This window comes from Oreochromis aureus, linkage group 15 (assembly GCF_013358895.1).
Source record: "Oreochromis aureus strain Israel breed Guangdong linkage group 15, ZZ_aureus, whole genome shotgun sequence".
Taxonomy (NCBI): Eukaryota; Metazoa; Chordata; class Actinopteri; order Cichliformes; family Cichlidae; genus Oreochromis; species Oreochromis aureus.
In genome coordinates, this window is record NC_052956.1 from 38877859 (window position 1) to 38902749 (window position 24891).

The following is a 24891-nucleotide window of genomic DNA, read 5'->3' on the forward strand; positions in this document are numbered from 1 at the left end:
TTGTTGTTTCGGTTTTACACCTTTTGGCAAAAGAGTCTGGGTGAGCATGGGTCAGAGGAACCTTCAGCTTTAGGAAGAGCTGCTGGACTCTCATTAAGCTTTCACTTTGAAGTCTCAAATCAGGGTCAGCGTGACATGAGGGGAGGAAATGTTAATGAACCTGTTGGTCAAAGACAACTATATTTACTCCAGAGTTCAGTCTCCCTTTATTTAGTTGGACGTTTAAAATTCACATTTTTTTTAAGACCCAAACCTTTCCAACACAGAGGCTTCATTTTGTCTTAAGACAGGAGGCCACTTTATTAGCAAACATCTAATCAGCCAATCAGTTTTGTGCTTTTGCAGTTTTTTAGTTGGAGCTCTTGGAGTTTTAGATTATGTAGAATCCCCATGAGAGTATACTGGTAGACGATTTTCCAGTAGCAGGACCTGCTGTCTGTGGGTTTAGGGGTTGAGCTGAGAACAGCAGTGGACCCTGGAACTCTGATTGCTTTTAAAAGCAGCTAAAAAGTCATCTTTTAAACTTGCTTCTTGGTGACTTTCTGTTTTGATGTTCTACCATATTTGTTGTGAAGCAGTTAGTGATATTTATCTTGAAACGTGCTATATAATTAAAATTTGACTCTACTTTAGTTAATATACAAGAACAAGCACAGTACAGCAGATATTTTATTCATTAATTGTGAACTTAAACAGAGAGTATTACAGTAATTCAGAGACAAAATGTTAACAATATAAAGATGCTAACAGTGTACAGCCCATTGTAACGGCCATAAAGGACATTTTATAGATAGACATTTTGCTTTGAGTGAGAAACAGCAATAAAAATCTAAAGGCACTGACTGAACAAAGCTCAGTTTTTATCGCAGCGCAGAACTGGTGAAGAAGAGTATGTTCTTCACATGCACTATGTTAGATATGAAAAGCAGAGGGCAGTAGAGGCACATTAACTTTAACCAGTTGAAAGCAAGAAGGTTTTATTATTAACTGCTCCTGTTTCATTCAAGTGAAGACGCAAAAAAGTCATGCTCGTTCTTCATTTGCTGGCGGAAGAGTTTGTTCGCCAGTTCCTTCTGTTTTGGTGTGGTCAGATACTTGTCGAGCAGCGCTTTATAGTGCTGTTCTGGGTGGCCGTACATGTTGGACATCTTCCAGGTGAAGTATGCGTTGCAGCAGTTCTCGTTGAGCTGATTGGCTAGCCACAGCCACAGCCTGGAGCAGGGAAGCAGAGCCACGGCGAAGTAAATGGGGTCCTGATTCTCCATGATGTCTTTGTAATCAGACAAGTACTTTTTCATGACAGGGGTTGAGTTAATGTTTGACACACTCTGTGGATGTGACAAGTAGATTTAATTATTGACACAGGTTAAATATAAATTGTAGCAATGACTTTAAAACAGTAACATTCCAGTTAAATAGAGAAATGTTAAATGAGGTTGCTGAAGGTTTCTTACATTGAGGTTAAATTCCTTTAACGTGCTTTCAGCATACGTCTTGTAGCTTTCATACCTATCCTCCATGAAACTGTGGAGGTCCTCTGGGACCTTGACTTTGTTTCTCATCTTATCCAACATGTCTGTGACGACCACCAGATAGTTGATGTCTTGGATTATGAATTTGACATAGTTGTCTGCCTGCAGGTCTCCAAGCTGCATGTGCTGTAGAAACGGTGTATGCAGCGTGTGCTCGGCAATGTCCTGATTCTTGACCCACAGGTATTCATAGACATCAATGTTTTTAACTGTGGGGGAGAATTTTAAACAGAATTAACCGAAATTCACATTTGCAACTATGTTGCAACACATTTATAACCTAATGAGCCACTTCATGTTTTGACAATTGATTTTCTTTTCTTTTTGTTTGTTTTGAGGGTTTTTGCCGTTTTTCGGTGAGTAAATTGAAATATAAAGACATTTCTTACCTGATTCCATCTCACCATATCGCTCGGACGCTGCAGTACAGTCACACAGCCAGGAAGCTTCTTCAAAGGTTAAGAATGCCAGATTGATGCTGCATTCCCAGTTTTGGTAAGTGGATATTTTATAAACTGTGGTGTAATTAAAGAAATTTTTCACTTCCTGTTCTAACTCCTTAGATGAGTCTTCTTTTCTTTTATTTCACAATGTAGTTACACAAGAGAAGGGGAAAAAAGTCACACTGGTTTGACCTGTTTCAGTTGTGTAGCTCCCATCCTGTCAGCATCAGCTCTCTTTCACCAAAGCGTTAAGCCAAAGTTTTCAAAAAGTGTGATTTTTGTCAGAAAGCTCGGCAGGTTGGCTAAGACGCAGGAGGTCAAAGGGATGGCTTCACAGTATACAGATGACTTCATGGTCGAATCAGTGACTGCAAAACAAGCCCAAATCACCCCCCATCTATGCAATATCCTCTTAATACAATAAACTTAAGAGGATATTACACCTCATATCAACTGTCAACGTGCAGGTGTTTGTGCTCATACGCTGTGCTTGGTTTTCATCAACTGTGGTGTTTTGCATTATAGCCAAACATCACTTTGGTCGTCTGTAACTGTATCTGTGTTTGTTCAGATGCAACTTTGCCAACCTAAGCGATGCTGCCATGTTCTATATAGAGAAACCTTTGGAGTTTGAGAAGCAGCTCTTCAGTTGTTTGCAGTTTCTCTGAGCATTGCACGGTCTGAGCTACGGCTGAATTTACATCTACTCCTGGGAAGATTATGGCAATGTGTTAACACACAGCTGAATGCTCCAGACCAGCAAACTGGCAAAACTTTTGCTTTCATGGAGGCGTTCATACTCGCTGATGATCAGTTATCAAGTGTATTTGCTTAGCAGCATCGTGCTGCTATTTGCTCTCTACTTCCTATGGAAGCAGTAAGGGTGCACTGGAGGTTTTACAGGACAGAGTCCTTTGTTTTTCATGACTGCATTCACCTGATTTCCTCTTTAACCTTTGTCTACTCATGTCCTTCAAGAAGTTTACAATTTCTAAGCCAGTTTTTTGTTCTGTGCAGCTGCGTTGCTTTTATCATGTATTATGCATTTAACCTCTTTGTTTTTGACTCTGCTATCAGTAAAGTATGGTGGTGATATCCTGGGTATGCCAAACTTGGTTCATAGCACAGGCCCTAAGCTAAGTTCAGACTACAGTCTGACCGAACCAACAAACACTCAGGCTTCTGACAGATTGATTAGAGAGGAGCAACACAGCCATAAATGGATGTATCAGATAATAATCAGTTTATTTCCAACTAATACACACAAAAAATCACCTTGCAAAACATGTGACATTTTAATGACACCAAGACAAGATGGCAAAAACAATCATAAATACAAACCTGATCCAGATCTCAATATGAACACATGAAGAAAGAAAAAGCAGATCCCACTAAAAGGCTCCAGTGTGTTTGTGTGGGCATTTCTCAGAACACAGCAGGAATGTAAAAACAGAAGTATGAGTAAAAGAGAAACTGAAGAGCTTTGACATACTAATAGAAAATATCTGGGATTCACCTTTGGTTCACAGCTCTGGCATCTAGGCTAGGGGAGCGGGCGAGTTACTGAGGACAAATCTGATTCCATTTCTGAGTCCTGTAAGCTAAACGCTTTAGCTTGTTAATGAGTAGATAAATAGTAAATAAAACTATAAACATGGACGTGTTTGGCTTGCATCATCAGTAACACCCCCGCACGCTGATACTGCACCTCTGTCATCTTCTTGACATCCAAATGTTTTAGTTTGTCCCCCAGTTTGTATGAATAACAAAGACTGGTAATTTACCAAAACCTGACTCTCTCTCTACAGCAGTGGTTCTCATAGCTCAGCAACACCAAAGATCAACAATATAAAGTAATGCGGTGGCCACCACCTCAGCCTCCTCCTCATAGCCACCTATGGCATAAATTTTAAAATCATAGGTGATTTTCAGAAAAGCTGACCGGGATTCAAACTCATCCAAGATTTTAGTAGATGCACCTGTGGTATGAATTTCAAAATACTATGATGCCTTGTTCTCGAGTTATTGTATTTGCAAACTCAGGTGTTGGCGCCGCCCAACAATAGCTCATCAGCCTTTTATGGGTGAGGGTTAAAAAGGATAGGAGATGAATTAAAAAAGGTCAGTGAGCAGCATCAGAAAACACTTTTTTCCTAAAATAAAGTTGTTTTTCATGGTCATTTATCGTTTGAGAATCACAACTTTAAAGTCTCTCCCTCTCTCTGCATAGACTTTGTTACATGCAAAGTCTACGTAAAGACGCGGAATGACGGAAGTAAGATTGGACAAAGCGCAAATGTGAATGCGTATCCACAAAACGTCTGTGAAAAATTCACTTCACACTATGTTGAAAAAGCTAATCAGCTGATCAACATCAGTGACATCAGTTTCCTGATGTCACAGAGAATAAGAAATGGAGGACAAGCATATGTATTGGCAATTTACATGTAGGGTGGAGCGGCAAGATTCAACTTCACTCGGAGTTTGGAGAAGAGCAATCCAGGATGTAGTGTGTTTTATAAACTGAAGTACCACTCCTGTCTGTAATAAATAAAAACTGACATTTAGCCCTGAAATTATATAGAAACAAATGACCTAAAACTGGGAGGATGCTAGATGTTAGGAACAATATCAGTGAGATGGAATCCTGAGAAGTCAGGTATTACATACTACCTTATGAGGTATGACCAAAAAGCCCTGAGAATGGGTCTATAAAATCAAAAAACCCTACCCTATTTAATATTAAACAATCTCTTGGTCAATGTCATCATCTCAGACACATCCAGATAGTTTTTAGCAGAGCAGCTATTTTTAGATCTCTTCCTGGAAGCCCTGTTCTGACCACTTTTTCCACATTAACAGGCCACCAGATTTGCTTGCACTTTTCAGCTTCCCACAAATTAAAAACAGTTTAGGCTTATGTCGACACAGTGAAGGAGACAGAGGAAGCTTAGTACAACAGGACCTAGCAGATCTTTAATGAAGCAATCTAAAAATAGCAGCTGTCTTGAAAATGGTCTAGAAGTGCCCGAGAAGATGACCTTACATGTGAATATTAAATCAGTGACGGCTTTTTAATTTTAGAGGCTCATTCCTGGAGCTTTTTGGTTACACCACACATATCTGTGAGTGCAGCGCTAGCCCTGTGTAGCAGTCGTCCCCTTCAACCTGTAACACCACTGCAGAGTTTCTAATGCGAGATTCAATCACTGTAACGGAAAGGCTTATAAAAATAAGTTAAAAACATTTTAAGCCCCTTTGTTTAGCATCTCCAAGCAGCCTACAAAGATCATAAATGGTTTATTATAGACTATAAAGTAGCTGTAAGGAAATTTGAAGTGTCCTTATATTACAGCTCCAGATGTGCAGCAGCAGCAGTCTCACTGCAGCCAGTTATAGATATTAGTTATTAAACACATAAATAAACACATCCGTCCTTTAGGGGCAAAAGTCTGATTTTAGAGTAATTTTCTGTTTAAAACACCACGGTCACTGCGAATAGAAACGCCACATGTTCCCGCCTCCCACAACTGATTCCTTCATTAAAGTGAACTCTTAGTATAGTTCGGCATCGCTGGGTGTCTGTCACCACTTGATGAAGACGAGAGCAGCGAGTGTGGCGTAGCCGATGATGAGGAAAAGCACTTTGAGCAGCCGGTCCTGTTTCTCCTCCAGCTCTCGGGAGAGGATCTCAAAGAAGGTAACAAAGAGGAAGGTTCCGGCAGCGAGTCCCTGCAGCACCACGGACACTATGCTGCCCGCCAGCGTCTGGGCCGACTCGATGCCCATTCCCACCAACATGCCCAGTGGAATCATCATGCTGACTGTCACACCCAGCTTGGTGGCGTCCTTCATGCCGAGAGATGCCTTAGCTACGCTCACCCCAAGGGCGATGGCTGCCAGTGTCTCATGCACAGCCACGCCCAGAAAGAGGCTGCCCAGCTTGGCCCCGTCCTCCTGCAGGCCGAGCGCCAGGCCCTCGAATGCGGAGTGTGCAGACAGAGCGAGGACCAAGCTGGCCAGCCGCAGAGGCCCCGCCCCCGCCAGCTCGGCCGGGTTGAAGTGTCCGTGGTGGTGGCCGTGGGAGCGGTGACCGCCATTGCTCGGTGAGCCCCGTGCTGAGGAGATAAAAGGGGTATCATACTCAGAGTCGCTGCCGGCCTCGGAGCCGCCGGCGTTGAAAGTCTCGAGGTCGATGAAGGATGGCTTCTCCTTCCTGAAGGTGAGGACAGCCTGCTCTATAAAGACGGTGAGGAAGAAGCCGAGCATCATCATTGTTTCAGCCAGAGGATAATCGCTGCTGATCTTCAGCTGCTGGAACACATCGACCACCTGAAGACGCAAAACGAAAACCACAACAGTAAGCCAGATAAAACTTCAACTTTATTGTTATCTTAGTGTTCTGAAACAGGACATCCTGAGGGAGCAGTTGCTATGAAATACCAATGACAACACAAAGCATAATTTACAAAATGAACTTTGTGTTTTATTTAATCAGACTAAGGCTTGAAAGTAGTGACTGAGCCCATGAACTCATCTGGAAAGTTTGGCTTCACTTTTAAGAAGCCAATGCAAAGTATGTGGGCAAGGTGAGTGGATGTGTGTTTACCTTATCTCTGACAGCAGGAAGCAGAGCATTGAAGCATGTTGCGAGGAACACGCCCCCTCCAAATGAATTGCACAGAGACAATGGCCTCCTGTATCTCTGTGCTTTATCATAGTCAACGAGCAGGAGACGTACTGGGACCAGCACACCAGCCAGCATAAGGCCGAACAAGCCCAGCAGGCCAAGCAGCTTGGCCACCAGGATCTGCATCCTGATGCTTCAGAGACACTAGAGCGAACAGAGCGGTGAACACAAAGTCATCACACACGCCTCCTGTCTGCTGCTTCTGACGGACTTTACTGGAGCTGCTGGGACATCTCTGCTGGTTTCAGTGGAGGAGACACAGGCAGATGTTGGTCTCAGTGTACACAAGAAATAAACACATACTTGTTGCACTGGTCTGTGTTGGAAAAATGCATCTAAAGATTCTGACCGACAAATATCCCCCATATATATTTCACATCTTTCTTATACCTTAATTGGGGCGTTCATCTTTTTTAGCTCAATGAGTCAGTTTTGGCTTAATTTAGTATCAGGACATTCATGTAACATGAAGTCAGCTAAACAGAGACAAATTAAACATATTACTAACAGCAAACTATTATAAAATAACTTCTCATCTTTAGGTTTGGATTTTCTTTCAATTAAAAAGCAATACAGAAGTTTGACATTTTATAGAGGAGGGTCAGAGGTCAAAGCCAGAGCCCCTGAGCAAGATGAAGTTACAGGTTAACAGGCATTGAATTCAGTAAATGTTCTCATTGCCATGATTATTTTCCCGACACATGGCACCTGGATTCATTCTGACCAGCATTTAGCCAGAGACTTCCTGTTTCATACATCACACATGATCTCTGCAGTTGTTTTTTGTACCGCTCCCTTACAAAGAAACCATGAAATAAACAAAATGTCAGCAGGTCCCATATTGTAAACATTAGTACAATATTAAATCCACCATTTCAAATGAATAAGTACAGCTTTGTTAATGAATACATTTTTTAATTATCCTAAATAATAGGAGTGGTGCTTGGTTGAAGTTCCATGTGTACAATATGAGATGTGATTTTGTTTCATAGTGTAAACAAACAGTGAATACAATGCATGGGGAAAACAATGAGGGACAGGAGAGCGTGACATTTGATGACAGACACACTTAACAGATGAACTACTTTTGAAATTCGATTTTAAATATGTTATGCATCATTTATAGAACAATGTTTTTCTGTTTGGGTGTTTAGACAAAGTCACCCACGTTTTCTAGCTGAGTACATTCATTAGAATGATTAACAGAATATAAATAAATGCTCCTGTTCACATGTATTAATACAACTTTACTATTCTATTATTATGACATGAGATTCAGATGAGATAGATTTGCACAAAAACAGACAAGTCCCTTAAAGACCTGCTTTTTAATTTCACAGCTTAAATAATTCAGAGCCGGTAATTTTTCACTTTTACTTGAGTAAAGAAGTTGAATTGGTATTTCAACTTCTACCAGTTTTTTTTTAAATACAAGTATCTGTACTTCTAAATGAGTCAAGAATCTTATGTACTTATACCATATATATTATGGGGAACATATAAAAATATGGAGTTTATGCATTACCACCACCTGGAAGTCAATATTTTTGCATATTAATATAATTTTAACTCTTATATTAAATCTTATATTAACTTTCGAGCACTTTATGTACACCCCAACTTACACTACGAGTAAACTAATAAAATCATCAGAAGTATAGTAAAGTGAAAATAAACACCAGCTGACATTTAAATTACTTGATGGTTTCTTTGTAATGGAGCAACACAAAAAACAGCTGCAGAGGTCATCTCTTATGTCGTGAACATGGAACAGGAAGTCTCTGGCTAAAATCTGGTTGGATGAATCCAGGTGCAGATGTATCACAGGTTAATCTGGTTGTTTGTCAGAGTCTGCATTGTTCTTTTGTGAGGGAATGCCAACAGTTAAATGCCTTTTTGGTGCTCTTTGAGTTTATTTCCTGGTTTGTCTTTATTTCCTCCTAAAACTATGATACACCCGTTTTATCCTCACCACTTAATCTGGATCACCGGTGCTGTGCCAAAAAGTCTGTCAAAAAAGTGGTGCTGACATTTCTATGCGTTTTCTGTGTTTAATATCTTATTATTGCTTATTTTGGTAAACAGGCTGATGTTAACAGGATTTACAAATGGGTTATACGTAAAACAAAGAAATAACCTGTTTTGATATTGTACCTACTTTGTGTTCTACATTAATTTTAATTCAGTCCTTTGTGGTTTCCTAAAATCCTTCCATAGAACTGCTTTGTTACATTTGTTGCCATTCCTGCTGCACTCTTGGCCACACATTTTACTTTTTAATCTCAATCTCAATGAGACTTATCACCTGACTTGACCTTAACACCAAAATAGCAAATATGAAACAGTGGCTTTGCAGGTCACCTAAGGCAGAGACAGATCTTACAACACCTGAGTTTAGACACCACACATGCTATTAATAATTTACCTATTATCAAATATCTAATTTACACACTTAAATATAACGTTTCGGAAAAACTGTTACTGAGGGAAAAATTATCTGAATGTTAGGTCATTTTCATTGGTATATGTAACTGGAAGGTGGATTTTCATTAGTTAAGTGGCAGCCATTAAAACGCGCCGTTGTCGCCTTTGACAGTTACTGCCTTTAGTCAGAACACAAACACCGCGAGCCTCTCTCACTGTGGAGATTACTCCATTCACCGGTTTTTTGTCTCACTGGTTTTATCCGTTTTTTAATCGTTATATTAATACATAATATGATGCGGGAGAAAAACACGTCAAACCACCAAGCAGGAATACGTGCTACTTCCGGTGAGTAATTTCAAAATAAGTCATCTGGGTCCTGCTTTACGTCTGAAAGTCTAATCAATTTGTTTCTATTATTGTAATCCGGCGTCACAACTTCTAATCCAACAAACAAACGTTTTTGGACCCGTTTCATCTAGTGTGTGAAACAAAATTGAAAGTTTACATAACACATATAACCACACCGTTTCCGCGCGAATACTGCCTAACAGTGGCTAACTTGACGCTAGCATTAGCTTTCTGTCATTTGCTCATGGGGGACTAAAGAGGGCCTCTTTAAGAAGCTAACAAACCGACGTGTGGCGCTCAGGTAGGGAAAGCAGTTGTTTTCCTTTGCTGTTCACGCCTAACAGCAGCTTTAGCTCCGAAACAACAGGACAAACCGCAAATATCACTCAAACACCGTGTTTACCTGTTAGAACATCCGCTCTCATCTACTGCAGGTGCACAATAATACTTCCGCGTTTACATCACGTAACGCAAACCCCCGGGGCGTGATGACGTAGTCCACAAACAGAGTGACGTGAAGTGTCCTGGCGTGACAGAGGATGGAGACGCACGACCCCTGAAAGGACGAGCCGAACGAAGATCGGTTTAACGGATTTATACGTATGATTTTTTTTCCTATCCATACTTTTTTTTTTTTCCACATATTCCGTTATAAAATATTCAAATTTGATATATGTGTAATTTCTGTAAGGTTATCAAAAGTGGTAAATATTGTGTCGGCCGTGTTATATTTTTCGCTTGGTGTGAAATAAGGTTAAGAGTAGTTATTGAATAAACTGGACTTCCTTGTTTTTTATGCCCTTGAGTCATGAGAAATGGCAAAACTATGCCATTCCTACTTCTATTGTCATAGGAAAAGTGTTTCCTTCTCATAAGCGTCAGTTTTTTGTTCCGTTCTTTTAAATTTCTTTCAACTTAAAAAAAAAATAGTACATATATCTATATATATATATATATATATATATATATAGATATATGTATATAATTTCTCCCCTCATAAATTTGTATGTTTTCTTGTAAATATATCTTTCTTTCAATATTTTTTTTAAAATCAACCCATCTTACATTTGACACTTTAATATTAAATCATCGAGTCCAGTGTTTTACTGGACCCACTAGGACTTCTACTTTTGGAACCAGTGTTTTCTGTTTTTTTCTGATCCTGGCTCTTGATTTGTCTTCCTGTGATTTTTTTTTTAATAAAATCAACACTACAACCCGGAGCAGCTATGAGAAGAGACTTCACTGAAGAAGAGGAGGTGCAGACGTTGTGCTGGTTGTAAATAGATAACCACACTTTGGACGAGAAGAGTAAAATGTTGAGATGGTCTTTTTATTGAAACTGTGTTCAAACAGCCTCCCTGGTGCCTCCTCAGAGCTTCGTGTGACCGAGGAGTTATTAGTTCATTTACACTAAATTAACCCTGACACTCATCCTCACACACATACACACACTCATACTCTGACACACCCATCAAAAACAACAAAATGCATTTAAAGGTACACTGTGTAGTTTTTAGAGGAAAAGACTTTCCAGGTTTCTACAGTTTAACATCTGGTGTCCAATATGTTATCAGAACATCTCTGATTATTCTGCGTTTGATCTAAAAACCACACAGCCGCAGGAAGTGGGTGGAGTTTTCGGTGATGTGCCTCCTGAATGACGAGGGAGGACTCGCTTGTGCTCTCTCTCTCTCTCTCATGCAGGAATTAATCAGAGATGGCAAAACAGAACTTCCTTCGAGTCCTCCGAGTTATTATGATCCAGATCAGAAAAAAAAAACCCCAAACAGGTCAGACAGTGCGTGCTCCTCCTCCATAAACCCGTCCCACCTGAAACAAACAAGGAAACAAAAATATAAAACCTGCCAAAAGGAGAATCAAAGTCACAGCTCCACATTACAGGATGAAATTCTGAACATCTTTCTCATGTCTTGAAGAACACATTTTTTGTACTTGAGTGTGAAAGTCTTACACGATCAATATGGTCGCGCTGCACTTTCAATTATTAGTCTTTGTCTATGAGGACTCACACTAAACAGAGGCTGTCGGGGCAGAGATATATATTTTAACTGAATGTTTTTACAGCTGAAGGTGAAAAATATGTAGAATCTCTTTTATCTCGTAGATCAGTGTGTTATAGTGCATTCCCTTACATGACTTCATCAATTCTAGCTTTCAGTGTCCTCCTCCTCCTCCTCAGTATGTTTGCTGTTACAGACAGATATTCAAAACTTCATTCTGAGTTTGAGGTGAAGGCACTGCTAGATTTGCCTAGACATTATGACCAACGCTGGGGCCTCACAGGAGGCCGTCACCTCTCCAGCAAATTTACTCTCTATTTTATTGTTAAGTCTGCTGATGACAGTGATCACTGACATGATAGAAAATCATTTACAGGAAATAATTACAATGATTATGGTTCAGTTTCATGTGGACAGACATGCGCTAAGTTTAAGCTACGTTTGTGCTAAGAACAAACTGTAAGATTGTAAATATGCCCAATAGTTCAGCAACAACACAGGATGATACAGCTTTGTGACTCCTGAGAGGCAGGGGAGTGAGAGGATTGAAAGTCATTATCAGGAACAATAGTGGATATATTAAACTTTGATGTCTTTGTTGCTGCGGTTCCATTTTTATGATAGTTGCCAAAAAACGCAAGAAAGGAAAATAAATCTTACATTGCACAGATTGAATTAAATAACTGCACTGTCTGAGCTTTTCTATGTCGCATGAACTATGCAATCATGCATGACTGGTTGTGACACAACCCGGATGAAGCTCATCTCGTACACTGTGGATGAAGAACAGCAGTAAGACCTGTGGTGTGCTAAACTGAATCAGTGTGTATTTACTCTATGCGAGGGTCACGGCTGCTCCTCATTCCCAGAGCTGGGCGTCTGATTGCGCATTTGACTCCTCAGCTGTTCGATGAGTTCAGGGTTCTGCTGCTGCATCTGCTGAGCGAATTGCTGCCCTCTGCAGAAGCAAACAGAAAACCAGAATCACCTGTTATTCATTGACACCACCAGCTTTAAAATGCAGTCCCTGTGCTCAGGTACGTACGCCTGGATCAGTCTTGATAAATCTCCAGGTGCTGCGGCACTAGGGGCTCCTGGTGCAGCCCCAGGAGGCGGGGCTGCACCTCCTCCCCCTCCAGCACCCCCACCTCCCAGTCCACCATACGCTCCAGACATCATCCCAGACATCCTGGAAGATAGGACAGGAAGTTAACTCTGACAAACCACAGAGGAAGAATGGATTTCAGATGAACTGAGACAGACTTACAGCTGCTGAACCTGAGGGTTGTTCATCAGAGACGAGGCCTGCAAAGAGACAAGAGGAGGATGGAAAAATTTACAGAGTAGAAAGAAAAACTGTAAATACCTAAATTAAAAATAATGAGCAATGCTGATAAATTCTCAGAGTTCTCATCGTCTATGTAAGCTGTCAAAGCTTATCACAGCAATTTTATCACTGTTCAAATGTGTGTGGGTTTTTTTTTTTCTGGTCATTTCTGAAATTCTACACTTATTTAAAGGAGCGTCTTGTAATTTAGAGAAAATAAAAAACATTACTAATGATATGCATGGCTGTTGAGTCAACAGAACTCATACTGCTGTCTCTGTTTGGATGCATCTTTTACAAATTAGTATCCGAGTGAGTTAGTACCTACCAAAACTGACACGACACACCACATTATGTGCTGTATGGACTAATAGGCATGTTATAGTTTCTGCATCTGAAAGGTCGTTAGGTTCTGATGAGGACAGAGTGACGCAAATTTGGCCATCATACATATTTGCTTTGTGCAGTTGCGTGACTTACTGTTGAAAATGATGATGAAATCAATCAAGTACTTTTGCAAGCTAACCAAATAGCAACAGCATGTAAATGCTATCAAAAACAGCATTTACAGGAGCAAGCAAGATAAGGATAGCCAGCTACACTGCACCGACATGTTTACTGATAATTAAGAAAGTTAGCCGATAACGTATTTTGCCAAAATCAGGAGACCTCATTCACTCAAAGAACTATACTGCTACATGAAACAGGATTCGATTTTGTGTTAGCAGAAAGACAAACAAAGACAGCTCAGGTTGGAGTTTGTTTGGCTTCCATGAGCTGAGCTTGGCTTCACTGGCCACAACTGGCTTTCTTTTGGCTAAAGTAAGCTACACTGATACTGTGGTACCCAATGCAGCATGTTGCTGGCTAACCTTCACTTGCTTGCTTATTATCAGAATAATTTCTGAAGTCACGTGACTTTGTGCTTTTGTATATTAGAGGCAAACTCTTAGAATGTGGTCTCATCACAGTGTCTTTGTTAAGGCTTCTCTAAACACTTAGTTGGACCTCGTTATAGTCAAGATTTACAAAGGACTTAAATTTTGTTTGCACCAACCAAAGTAATGCCTAGAACTAACTATGCTCAGTGTGCACAATGCACATTCATGTGACTATGGCTGTAGAGTATCAGTTTTCTACTGGGCTAACTTTTCATTTCCTATTTGTTTGATGGTTCGATGCTGAAAAGGTGATTTAAAGGAAACCGAAACAAGAAAATTAGCTGTGAGCTCTGACGAGTGCAACTGGTTCTGATGGCCGCCAAAACTCTGTGACTGCTTAGAAATTTTACAGGCCAATCAAACACTCAGATCTCACCATGTTCATGAACCCGGGGTTACTCAGCAAACCAGCTAGATCGACTCCGCCCAGCCCTGCAGTCTGAGAGAACAGAGACAGATTCACGTAAACACAGCGCTGTCAGGAAGTCCGGAAATATGATCCCTCATCCTGCCTCTTCTCACCGGACTGGACGTGTCCATCTTCTCCTCTGCGATCTTCAGATTGGTTTTGTAGGTGTCATTATCCGGGTCGAGCTCCAAAGCTTTCTTATAGTAACTGACTGCTTCTGTGTGTTTGTTGAGGCTGGCCAGAGCCAAACTGAAACACAAGACGACAAGTCAGGACCAGAAACAGCTGAAAACAGAACGCAAGGAGCTTCCAGTTTTTCATTCTTCATGCTCTAATGCTGTATGTTTGTCTACTTAAACAACTGTCTTATTCCTGCAAACTCCTGTATAACTGAATAAAAAACACAAAACAAAAAAACGAATGTAAAAACTTTGTGGAAATAACTTTGTGCTGGCTGACTTTGGTTTTACGGCTGCAGTCAGCACGAACCTTCATTTTCAGTAAGTCTGCTGCTTGTCTCTAATAGTTGACAGTTTTCTTCCAAAGACAAAACAGTGAAAAACTTTAATAACTTCATAAATATTGTAAAATAAGATTTTTTTATTTGACCAGCCTCACAAAATCCAAAGATATTCAGCTTCAGCACAGAGTTTTATTTTATAAAAACTCCTAAATGACTTGCTCCTGAAATACTTTTACAAATGCAGTGTATAAATACTCATCATCTTAAGAAGACACAATTTTTATATTTTATTTTACTATTCAACAGATAAATCCTGGGATCTGCAGAAGGCCCTATGAGCCAAACACTGTGTAGAGCTTTCTTTTCTGATGCTCCAAGATACTTATTAAGAAAAAAAAGTTAAAGGAAAAACTAGAAATTTTTAAATTGGATCTTTTTGTGGAATCCATTTGTTCGAAGAACCTGGTTTCATTTACGTTCTATCCCCAGTCTGACTGATTTTAAAGGACATACAGACGTCTGTCAATATTCCTCTGATAAGCCTGTGTTGCTAATTTGTCTGTTAAAAATAAATGTGCATATGTAATGGAGAAAACTACAGTTGTGCGATGCAACAGTGTCCAGGTTGCAGATTTGCTTTAAGCTCCAGTCACACCAGCAGGTGGCGCTGTGAGATGCGTCAGATGACTTGGTGTAAAAAAGCTCCTCTCTGCTGCCTAAGAGTAAAGTGCCATCCCGTCCAACACATCAGGTCTGACACGATATTTTCACTGGTGATGCACGAGACTAAGAGTCTGTTTTTTGTGTTAAACTCTCTGATTTTATGGGTTGAACAAATTATTTTTGTTGTTTAATTTTGAATACAGGTAACTTAGTGTTTTAAACTCCTAGTGAGCTCTGAGATAGTGGCAACCGTAATGTCATAAAGCAAGCTTAACATGAAGGACAACCAGTTAACAGCACTGCCTTTGGATTTTGGTACATGGACTAGCATGGTTGAACTTAACCTGGCCACCAATCAGCTGACTAAGATCCCAGAGGACATCTGTGGTCTTGCTTCTCTGGAGGTGTTAATATTGTCCAAGAAGTTACCACATGGTATTGGGAATTTGAGAAAGTTGTACAGATTAAGCAGACAAGCGCAATCCAAAGTTTCTGCTTCACAACTTCTGTACCACAGTTTGTCAGGGGAAATGAATGAAATGTGTCAATCTGAGTTTTTAGTTTTGAATTATTTGTGTTGAAATGGCGATACTGAGGGGTCCTTTTGTTATTTTCACTTTATTTGGGAATGATTTTTCATTTTCCACATTTTAATTGGGAACATTACCAATACTGGAGCCTTACCATAAATAAATATATATCTCCCTCCCACTGTACTGGGGAAAAATCTCTACTGTCTTCTGTTTATTTTTAACGTAGCTGCTTATCAGTGAAGGAAATGCCTTCCTGCAGTTTCCTCTGATAAACCCAGGACATTTTTTCTACATGTGAGATGTTTGTAGCTTTTGATGTCAATGTGAAATCACTTTATGGCAACAATGAAAGACGAGGACAAGATGTTGCCTTACCCCATCCGCCCATAAGCTTTGCTATAGTTGGGGTCGATGCTGATGGCTCGTTCACAGTCCTGCACGGCTCCTGCGTAGTTCCCCAGCTTACTGTAAGCTGCAGCTCTGCACAAAAAACCCCACAAATACTTACTGCTTCACGTGAGCATCAACAATCTGAACACAGCAAAACAACTGCAACAAAGAATTTGTATAAAACGTACATAAACAGCACAGAAAAAATTGTTTCTAAAAATATTGTCATGTGACAAGATGTATGTGAAGAATGTGGTTTTTTTAAAAGGACCAAACTTAAAGGTTTTATGTAACAAAGTATGCAAAAAAATCTAAAATGACAAAACAAGTGAAAACACATGAAAAGTTCTTTTGTTGTTCTTTTGTTTCTCGTTCATACTCCAATACAATTTTACTGTTTTTAAAATGAACAACAAATATTTAGTGATGCTGAGGAAAAGTAAATGGTAAATGGACTGGTTCTTATATGGCGCTTTTCTACTCTTCTGAGCACTCAAAGCGCTTTACACAACTTGTGCATTCACCCATTCACACAAGCACATTTTTTCTAAGTAACATTCACACACACATTCATACTCTGATGGATGCATCGGAGAGCAATTTGGGGTTAGTATCTTGCCCAAGGATATTTGGCATGTAGACTGGGGGAAGCCAGGAATCAAACCACCAACCTTCCGATCAGTAGATGACCTGCTCTACCACCTGAGCTACAGCCACCCCAAAAGCTGACCAACCTGTTGCAGTAGTAGACGGCGTTCTGAGGGTTGATGGCGATTGCCTTGGAGTAAAACTCAACAGCAGCTGAAAAGTTCTCCACCTTCATCTGGTCGTTGCCTCCAGTCCAGAAAACAGAAAAGAACAAAAACACCTCACTCACCTGAGCACTGCAATAAACTTTATACAGCAAAGTCACTCTAATGTCATCTCTCATTTGCTGTGCTTGCTATCATTAGTATTCATTATTATTACACAATATTTATTCCATTTATTTGGCTTTACTGATTTTTCTTAGTATTTTGCTGCGTAGAGATACTAATGCTATAGTATCATGTGAAACATTTACATAGACTTTTATATTTACTTTTAAATGTTATCTTTACCTTTCTGTGATGACCTGATGAATCCTGCTTCCGGGTCCAAACGACTCTGAGTTTATTAAGGCTGTTGTGTTTTTAACTTGTTTTAATGTTTTGTATCTTCTTCTCTTTAATCTCAACAAGCCCCTAAAACAGTCAGTGATCCCTGTCGGCCTCTCTGGGTTTTTATTGCCACTGTTCATTTTAAAGCTGAGTGTTTAAACCCTTCTGATGTAACTACAGCCCAGCCCATGCAGCAGTATATTAATGACTAACCTGGTATTGTGGATGGATTATCTCAGTTGTTCTCCTGACTGAAGTTTGGTCCGTTTACAGCATCCTGCCATGCGATTGCATTTGTCCCTAACCATCGGGAACCCTCACGTTAACTTTTATCGAGTGGAAAAAAGTTAGCGTTCATCCTCCAGCTTCACTGTGTTTATGTTATGCTAACATAGCTGTGTCGCTAGCGATCACGTAGCACATCATTATATAGCAGCTAGCCCAACTTCAGTAACCCTACAAACGTCACTGCTGTTTAGTTTTCTGTCTTCATTTATGTTGGAAGTGATAGCAGAGCTGTACGTCTGAATGTTTCAGAAATCTCTCAGTCAGAACATGCTATATCATGCTTAGGTGGAAACTAGCGAGCTAACTTCCTGCTAACTTCTAACTTCGTTAAATTTAATAAATCCTGTTTTCATGGATGTTAAACTTAATTGTTACACCTGGTAAAGCAGCAACGCTGATCATTTTATTAAAGATGAAAGAATTTAGACAGTTTGTAACTCTCAGTGATGTCGCAGTGTTTGTTTGACTTTGGGACCTGAAGCAGTTTGGACCCGGCACGGCTAATGACGTCAGACTTAAAGACCGGATAAGAATAAATACATGTCCTCCTATTTCTATACTGAGGATAGATGATTAGACAGAAGTCAGCACTTTAGCTTACATCATTTACCTGCCTTGAGGCCACTTCTGCTGCCTGCTTGCATCAACAGTACTGCATTTATTCTTGAGTAAATTATCACCTAACTTTATTTCTGACTGCTGTATTTCCAGTTAATGTATCTGCTCTGCCTCTGTGAGTCCTCCATCTTTGTTGTAGAGTGTCATGAAAACAAAGGTTTAAACAAAACTTCCTACAGCTTTCCAAAAACCTGATTCAAGGAGCTGCATGTTCATTGGCATCATATCTACCTTGTAGCAGCTTAACCCTACAAATGAACACAAAGACAAACTAGCTGCTCTAGATAACATGTTCGCACCAGCCACCTGGACTCACCGTCACTTTTGAGTCTTTCAGCCTCAGCTTTCTGTTCCTCTGTTGGGGAGTTTGGCGTGGAGTTGTTGTTGACCTGCGACTGAGCTGCATACTGCCAAACAAACAAACACTGGGTTAAATGACACTTCCTGTAAAACAACTATTAAAAACAGACAGACGGACTCTTCAGGTGTGCACAATCACAGAGAAACACTTAAAAAAACAGTATGCTCATGTAAAATTAAAATTTGCTGCAACCTGCACTAAGGCCAGTGCTCCATTTTAAACGTTTAAAGAATGGCATTTGGATCTTCACCAGTATGTAATGGCTTGCTTTGCCTTTTGTAAGCCACAGCAAATAATTCTGGTATTTATTGTGTATTTCGTTTCAGCTCTGGCTTTGGAAGAGCAGTGAAATTAACTCAGACTAGCTGCAGGAAATTAATGCAAAGGCCAAAATGTACAGATTTGTCATCTCTGCAATACAACACTGAAACAGATTGGAAAGTTGCAAGGGTTTTCTGTGTTTACCTTTGCTGTAGCGGCGGTAAAGATCTCCGGTAACGTCATGGGGACTGCGAGACTCTGGTCATCGGTAGAAACGTCAAACGCCGTCTCCAAACACTGAACAGCAACTGAAAAACAATAAGACCATGTCAACAACAAGCTGGTTCCAAAAAATAAAATAAAAAAGCCACACAAAAGGAAAAACGATTCAATCTGTCGTGATCTTTCAACTACTCCAAGATGTGGAATCAGAAACATCCCTGCGTGTCCTGAGGTCTCCTCACCTGTTGGCGAGTTGGATCAGGTGTTGGGGGAGGATAACAAACAGTCTGGGAGCATGTATGACCAGGTTTACTAAGGAACTGCACAAGTGCAAACTTGGTTCTGGTGTAAAAGTATTGTCGATATTTACTAGGAGAGCACAATGACAAGATTGGGTATAAGGGCTGGGAACTGAGATTTGTTGTGACTGACCCTGTTGCATCTATTTCTGGAAGTTCAGGGAGGAGAGTATTTAAGTCAAGCACACAAACTGATTTACTAAAATTTGCATGTCTTATTTTTTGCACTTGATAATGAACTGACTGACAGTGTTAAAAAAAAAGCACAACTCTTGTAAATCACCTGTAAAAATAACCACACCTATGAGCGCTATTTGGAAATTGGCCCATAGTGAGGTATTCTCTTGGAGCATCTGGCAGAGGCTGTGGTCCTTTTCAATCCTCTGGGGGGAAAAGTGGATTAACTGAGGTCACCGAGTTAGTTAAAAAACTATTTGGTGACTGGACTAATATGCAGATGAGGTTTGTCTTGAGTTCTTCGGGTGTTGTGGGGGTTTCCTGGTTGACACGTCGATAAAATGAGAATCCAACTGTTTCAGAGGCACACTTGAGGATAGCGACTCTGGAACAGCCGGATATGGTGGTAAACATTCCGTGGCATAGGTGAACCTCAAATTCAGAAGAAACAATGAGGTTTTCCTACTGATTGAGGCATACTGGACCAACTCTTTATCCTCTCAAGGACACTTTGAAGTGGTGGGTTTACTCATCTAGACACCATTTGTTTTGTCAATCTAGAGAAAGTATTCAACAGCATCCATGTAGTGTTTCGGCATGTGTTACATGTACTATGCGAGCTACTTGGTCTCTATACTACTGCAGTGAACCAATGCCTACCAGGCACAAGTTTTGAATTAGTGATGGCAATGCAAACTGCCAGTCTGCCCTATGTTACAGATTCTATTAATAATCTTTGTGGACAACACAGGGCAACAGCATTCAGCAGGTGAAGGGTGTCAGGTTTAGTGGTCTCTGGGATCATCTCTTTGCTCCTTGTTGATTTATTACAATTCAGTTTTATTTATACAGCACACACACGACAGATATCTCAAGACACCGTATATTGTAAGATAAAAGAGGAACACAGATGACAACACAAAGAAGGAAAAATTTAGAGAGTTTACAAAAGTTAATGACATGCAATATAAGGGCGCTGGGAGTGAAAAGAGGGGAAAGAAGATGACGAAGCAGCACTGGTTTCACAGGAGTTAAGCCCAGTATCTAAAGCAGGGATGTCCAACTCCAGGCCTCGAGGGCCCCTGTCCTGCAGGTTTTAGATGTGTCCTTGATCCAACACAGCTGATTTAAATGACCTTCTCAACATGTCTTGAAGTTCTCCAGAGGCCTGGTAATGAACTAATCATGTGATTCAGGTGTGCTGATACAGGGCAATATCTAAAATCTGCAGGACACCGACCCTCGAGGCCTGGAGTTGGAGACCCCTGATCTAAAGGCTCTGGCTGCTATAGTAATGAGCCGCGAATAGTTTGTAGCCAAGTGGGTAGCAGCTGGGATGTGAATAACAAATCCAAGTTCAAGGTCAAGATTTCTATTCAAACACTGATCTAATGTGCACTCTGGGTTGGGGAGAAGTACAGATATTTTTTTAACAGAAGTACAGAGACTTGTGTTAAAAAAGTGAAACAAAAGTGAAGTACTGATTAAATTTCACTCAAGTAAAAGTGAAAGAGTACAGGCTCTGAAATGTACTCATTTCTACCAGCTGTTTTTGCACAAAGCTAAGTAAACCTGTGCTAATCCTCGTAATGACACAATAATAGTATAGTTAGGAGGTAAAGTGAAATTTGGCAGATGGGTAAACCTGTAAGCCATCCTATATGTAACTTAATACTGATCATAAACAAAATAACTGTTGTGCACCAGCCCAACACAGTGCTTTACAGTACAGCAAACTAACTTGTTTATCCTGCATTAAATGGCAGGATTTTATGCAACCTGCATTCATAGACATGATGCATTCGTGCATCATGTCTATTTTGCAGGAATGTTACACATAGCTTCACACAATATATAGTATGTGATTAAAAAATCAGGACATTACATGTAGCCTTTATATCCAGCTTGTCAATTAATTATCAGTTTGTCACTGGGCAGTCCTTACCTTTAAATATAACCCCTCTTCGCCCTCTCCTGTCCTGTTTCTCCTACATCTTTCTCCATCTCTGACTCAAGTTATCTCTCATTCTTTTCTCTCCCTGGGAAATATAGCAGCTGGACCTTTAGTTAGCAAACACACTCCATGACAAACTGCACAAGAACAGTTTGTGTGTTTGCTGATGATTGTTGAGCAATTACAGAAACGCTGCACTTGAAAATACCTGCTACTTAACGTTATTCCCTGTATGCTCGCTCCTCTTCTGTACAACTTAGGGATATCTGCACCAAGAACACCACTGGATTGTTCTGGTCCACTTAGCTCTATAAACAATGCCTCTTTCATTTCTTTGTACGTGATACAACCTGGTGATGGATACACCAATAGGACTGTCTTTTATGTGCTACTGGTCCCAACTGGGCTACTTGGCTCAAATCAGTCTGATGTTTGAAGACACAGACTAATGTCTTAAACCCAAAGTAACAAACCCATTTTGAAAATTTAAGCAGTAAAAAATACAGATTTGTGTAAAAATGTAGAGAGTCAAAGTAAAAAGTTGTCATAAAAAAACAATACTCAAGTAAAGTACAGATACTTAAAAATTAGTTACTCTACTTAATCTTGAAATATTTGTACTTCTGTTTCCTCTGCTGCTCCTGCAACCCAGACTCGGACATATGAAGCCAGACTATGTACGCTGTATACTTATATATGTTGTGGAAAGAAATATTAAACTGAACTTATTTTAGTGCTGTAGCTGACTCCGTCAGAAAATCTGCTGGCATAATAGTCAGTGATGATTTTGACCATGATCAAAGTCAAATGGAGTCACTGGAATTTTGAGCTTTTGTAATAAAAACAAATACAATGATAATAATAATAATAATAATAATAATAATAATAATAATAATAATTCCATACATTATGATCTCCCTGGTCCATGGTTATAAGACACTATAACACAAACTTATTCCCCATGAGAAAGTTTAAGTGTGCATTCTGAGTCAGGAGAGAAATGAACTGAGCAGCTTCATGTTCGTCTTCTTCATGTCTGAGGACTCACCTTCGAGACTCTCCTGAGCATCTGAAGACAGAGTGCCTGACTGGAGCTGATCATGGAGGAACTGGATGATGGAGAAAGCGAGGCGTTTGTTGTCTGTCATGGTGGCAGAGGTGCTGCGTCTCTGTCTTCACTGAGGGAGAGACACCCTGCAACTAAAACCTTATTTCCAATAAGAACCGGAACCCTGTAAATGTACATAATGCATGCAATGAAATCCAAATCACTTAAATGCCGCTTAAGTATTATATGAAAATAGTGCAGTGCATTTGTTCATTAAAAGAATATGTGCCAACTTTGAATTTGATGTGAGCAACATATTTCAGTAAAGTCTGAATTCGTACTACATAACCTCTTGTTTTAACGACACTAGGAGGAGATCAGAATTTATGTTAAACACCTTACGCAGTACTGACCAAACCAGAAATGTTGCCAAGGCCGTGCATTTACACTATGAAAAACAGTCTGTTTTCAAAACTGTGCTGCCTGCAGGCCTAAGGGTCACAGGAAAAGTTTTTGTTTCAGCCTTTTCCCCTCATGAAATTTCTGCTAGCTCTCTAACTCTTTCTGTCTCACAAACCGCAGACCCCATCTTTAATTCTGAAATACTCAGCATCAGTAATGCCCTTTTTACACCTCATTATGTCAGTAATTAACCTCATCAGCTCTCAGATGTGTCTGATTTTTTTTTAATCACATCACTCTATATGTAGACATGCAGCATGTATTTATATGCATGCATGCATACATTTTGTTATATTTATTACTTTCCTTGGTATCAACCAGGATTGAGTACCAACTTTGATGTTTTTTGAACATACCTGCTTATTTTGAATTTGATCTCTGCAGCACGAAGGAATGCCTTTATTGTCATTGCACAAACTTCTTTGTTTCAGCCTCTGCTATATTGCTGTTTGGGGGGGGTGTAAAGTTTTGTGTGGTTATTCTGTCAGATAATGCTATTAATAATGCATTAACAACTAGTATCAACAGTGATTAATGCTCAGAGACATGGATGTACCTTCTTGCCACCACACCATCACGACGATGTATGTTTAGCCACCCCCCCTTTGGTATTAGCATGGAGAATGTTCTAGCAACTCGAGCACTGTGTGAGCAGAGCTAACGTTAACCACCTTTGAACATAAAACCATTACACAAACAGAAGAGCAGCTGATGCGAGCTGATAAAGGAGATCTGTCTGTCGTGTTTTAAACTGCACAAATCAGTGAAGTTTTTGAGGAGTCACCTCACACACACTGACTCAAGATCTCTGGCTAATTTCTAGCTTAGCGTGCTAGCATACCAGTTAGGACAACTAAAAATCAGCACACATCTAGAATTTATTTGGCTCTTCAGGATATACGTTACGTTTAAAAATGGGTTTCCTGGAACTGCTTTGGCAAATCTCGCAGTCTAACGCTATTACTATAATCAGTACTGAATTAGGCGGTTATGCTGTATTGGTGAAACCCTGACAACTTAAGACTACAGCTAACTCATCGGACACGAATGTATCTCTTTGAAGTTAACAAGCAGCTGATTTATCTTCCGACTGAGCATGACTCGAAATGGAAAGAATGTGTCAACAAAAGGACGAAGCTGATGCTAAAATGCTTGTATTTAGTCAACCCGTGTTACTTTCTGTATGCAACATAGGCCGGATTTGACAGATGATTTCGAGAGTTAGCTATATGTCTTTAAGTTTCCCTCTATTACACTTGAGGTTCGCACTAGATTCTAGAAGAAAGACCACGATGTACTGCGAGAGATTTGAAAGGAGCTTGGCGTGACGTGTTCGCCAAACCACATCGGCACGATGCTAACGGGTGGCTAGGTGATCATATTCCTTTGAGTACATAGGCGCTGCTTTATAAATTGACCTTCCACGCTGCCAAAGCGAGGCTGACAGTACAGCTAAGCGTTTCTCCTACCTGTCGTCTCCGAGTTTCAGATGCGAATCAGTCCTAAAAAAGAGAATTTACGTTTGCTTCGCGTCTTTGAGGAACACTCACTCAGTTAGCTCATAAGCTTGTCGCAGAATGATGTCATCATGCGAGGATGCAGTTGAGGGGTCGTAATATTTTTAGCGACCTAACTCACGGCCACTGTATTATTTATTTTTTTAAATTAATTATTTATTTTAAATTGAACATACAAAGTCTGACAGAACACACAACTGTGAAATAATAGAAAAGAAAAAAATAATAATTAAACAATAATAAAAACAATACAGTGAGGGTTTTAACACAAAACACAACTTGTAGCATGTATGTACTCTTTGTCCTGGGCCATTCTGAAGGAAGCTTAAACTTCCGTCGTTCCTGCGCATCTTTA

General features: G+C 40.1%; 3 protein-coding genes across 8 annotated transcripts; all 3 read right to left on the minus strand.

The window, feature by feature from the left end:
- Positions 1-667: 667 nt before the first annotated feature.
- On the minus strand, positions 668-2520 carry LOC116333060. 2 transcript variants are annotated; one of them, XM_039599367.1, is made up of 4 exons: positions 2168-2520; positions 1922-2047; positions 1455-1741; positions 668-1328 (listed from the first exon to the last, which is right to left on the minus strand). In XM_039599367.1, exons 2-4 carry the CDS (start codon positions 1929-1931, stop codon positions 999-1001), a joined length of 627 nt encoding a protein of 208 aa, XP_039455301.1. In that variant the 5' UTR covers positions 1932-2047; positions 2168-2520; the 3' UTR covers positions 668-998. The 2 variants fall into 2 exon arrangements, with proteins under 2 accessions (XP_039455301.1, XP_031612051.1); XM_031756191.2 differs by lacking the exon at positions 2168-2520 and having other exon boundaries at positions 1922-2148.
- Positions 2521-3193: 673 nt separating this feature from the next.
- On the minus strand, positions 3194-9920 carry LOC116333092 (zinc transporter ZIP3). 2 transcript variants are annotated; one of them, XM_031756238.2, is made up of 3 exons: positions 9844-9920; positions 6585-6900; positions 3194-6307 (listed from the first exon to the last, which is right to left on the minus strand). In XM_031756238.2, exons 2-3 carry the CDS (start codon positions 6789-6791, stop codon positions 5561-5563), a joined length of 954 nt encoding a protein of 317 aa, XP_031612098.1. In that variant the 5' UTR covers positions 6792-6900; positions 9844-9920; the 3' UTR covers positions 3194-5560. The 2 variants fall into 2 exon arrangements, with proteins under 2 accessions (XP_031612098.1, XP_031612099.1); XM_031756239.2 differs by having other exon boundaries at positions 6585-6903; positions 9844-9894.
- Positions 9921-10752: 832 nt separating this feature from the next.
- Positions 10753-24638, minus strand: sgta (small glutamine-rich tetratricopeptide repeat (TPR)-containing, alpha). 4 transcript variants are annotated; one of them, XM_039598862.1, is made up of 14 exons: positions 24489-24606; positions 23576-23662; positions 23376-23464; positions 22558-22741; positions 19062-19165; positions 18552-18642; positions 16925-17024; positions 16176-16280; positions 14255-14390; positions 14109-14171; positions 12732-12769; positions 12510-12653; positions 12299-12422; positions 10753-11273 (listed from the first exon to the last, which is right to left on the minus strand). In XM_039598862.1, exons 4-13 carry the CDS (start codon positions 22655-22657, stop codon positions 12311-12313), a joined length of 993 nt encoding a protein of 330 aa, XP_039454796.1. In that variant the 5' UTR covers positions 22658-22741; positions 23376-23464; positions 23576-23662; positions 24489-24606; the 3' UTR covers positions 10753-11273; positions 12299-12310. The 4 variants fall into 4 exon arrangements, with proteins under 4 accessions (XP_039454796.1, XP_039454797.1, XP_031612068.1 ...); XM_039598863.1 differs by lacking the exon at positions 23576-23662; XM_031756208.2 differs by lacking the exons at positions 23376-23464; positions 23576-23662 and having other exon boundaries at positions 24570-24638.
- Positions 24639-24891: the final 253 nt, after the last annotated feature.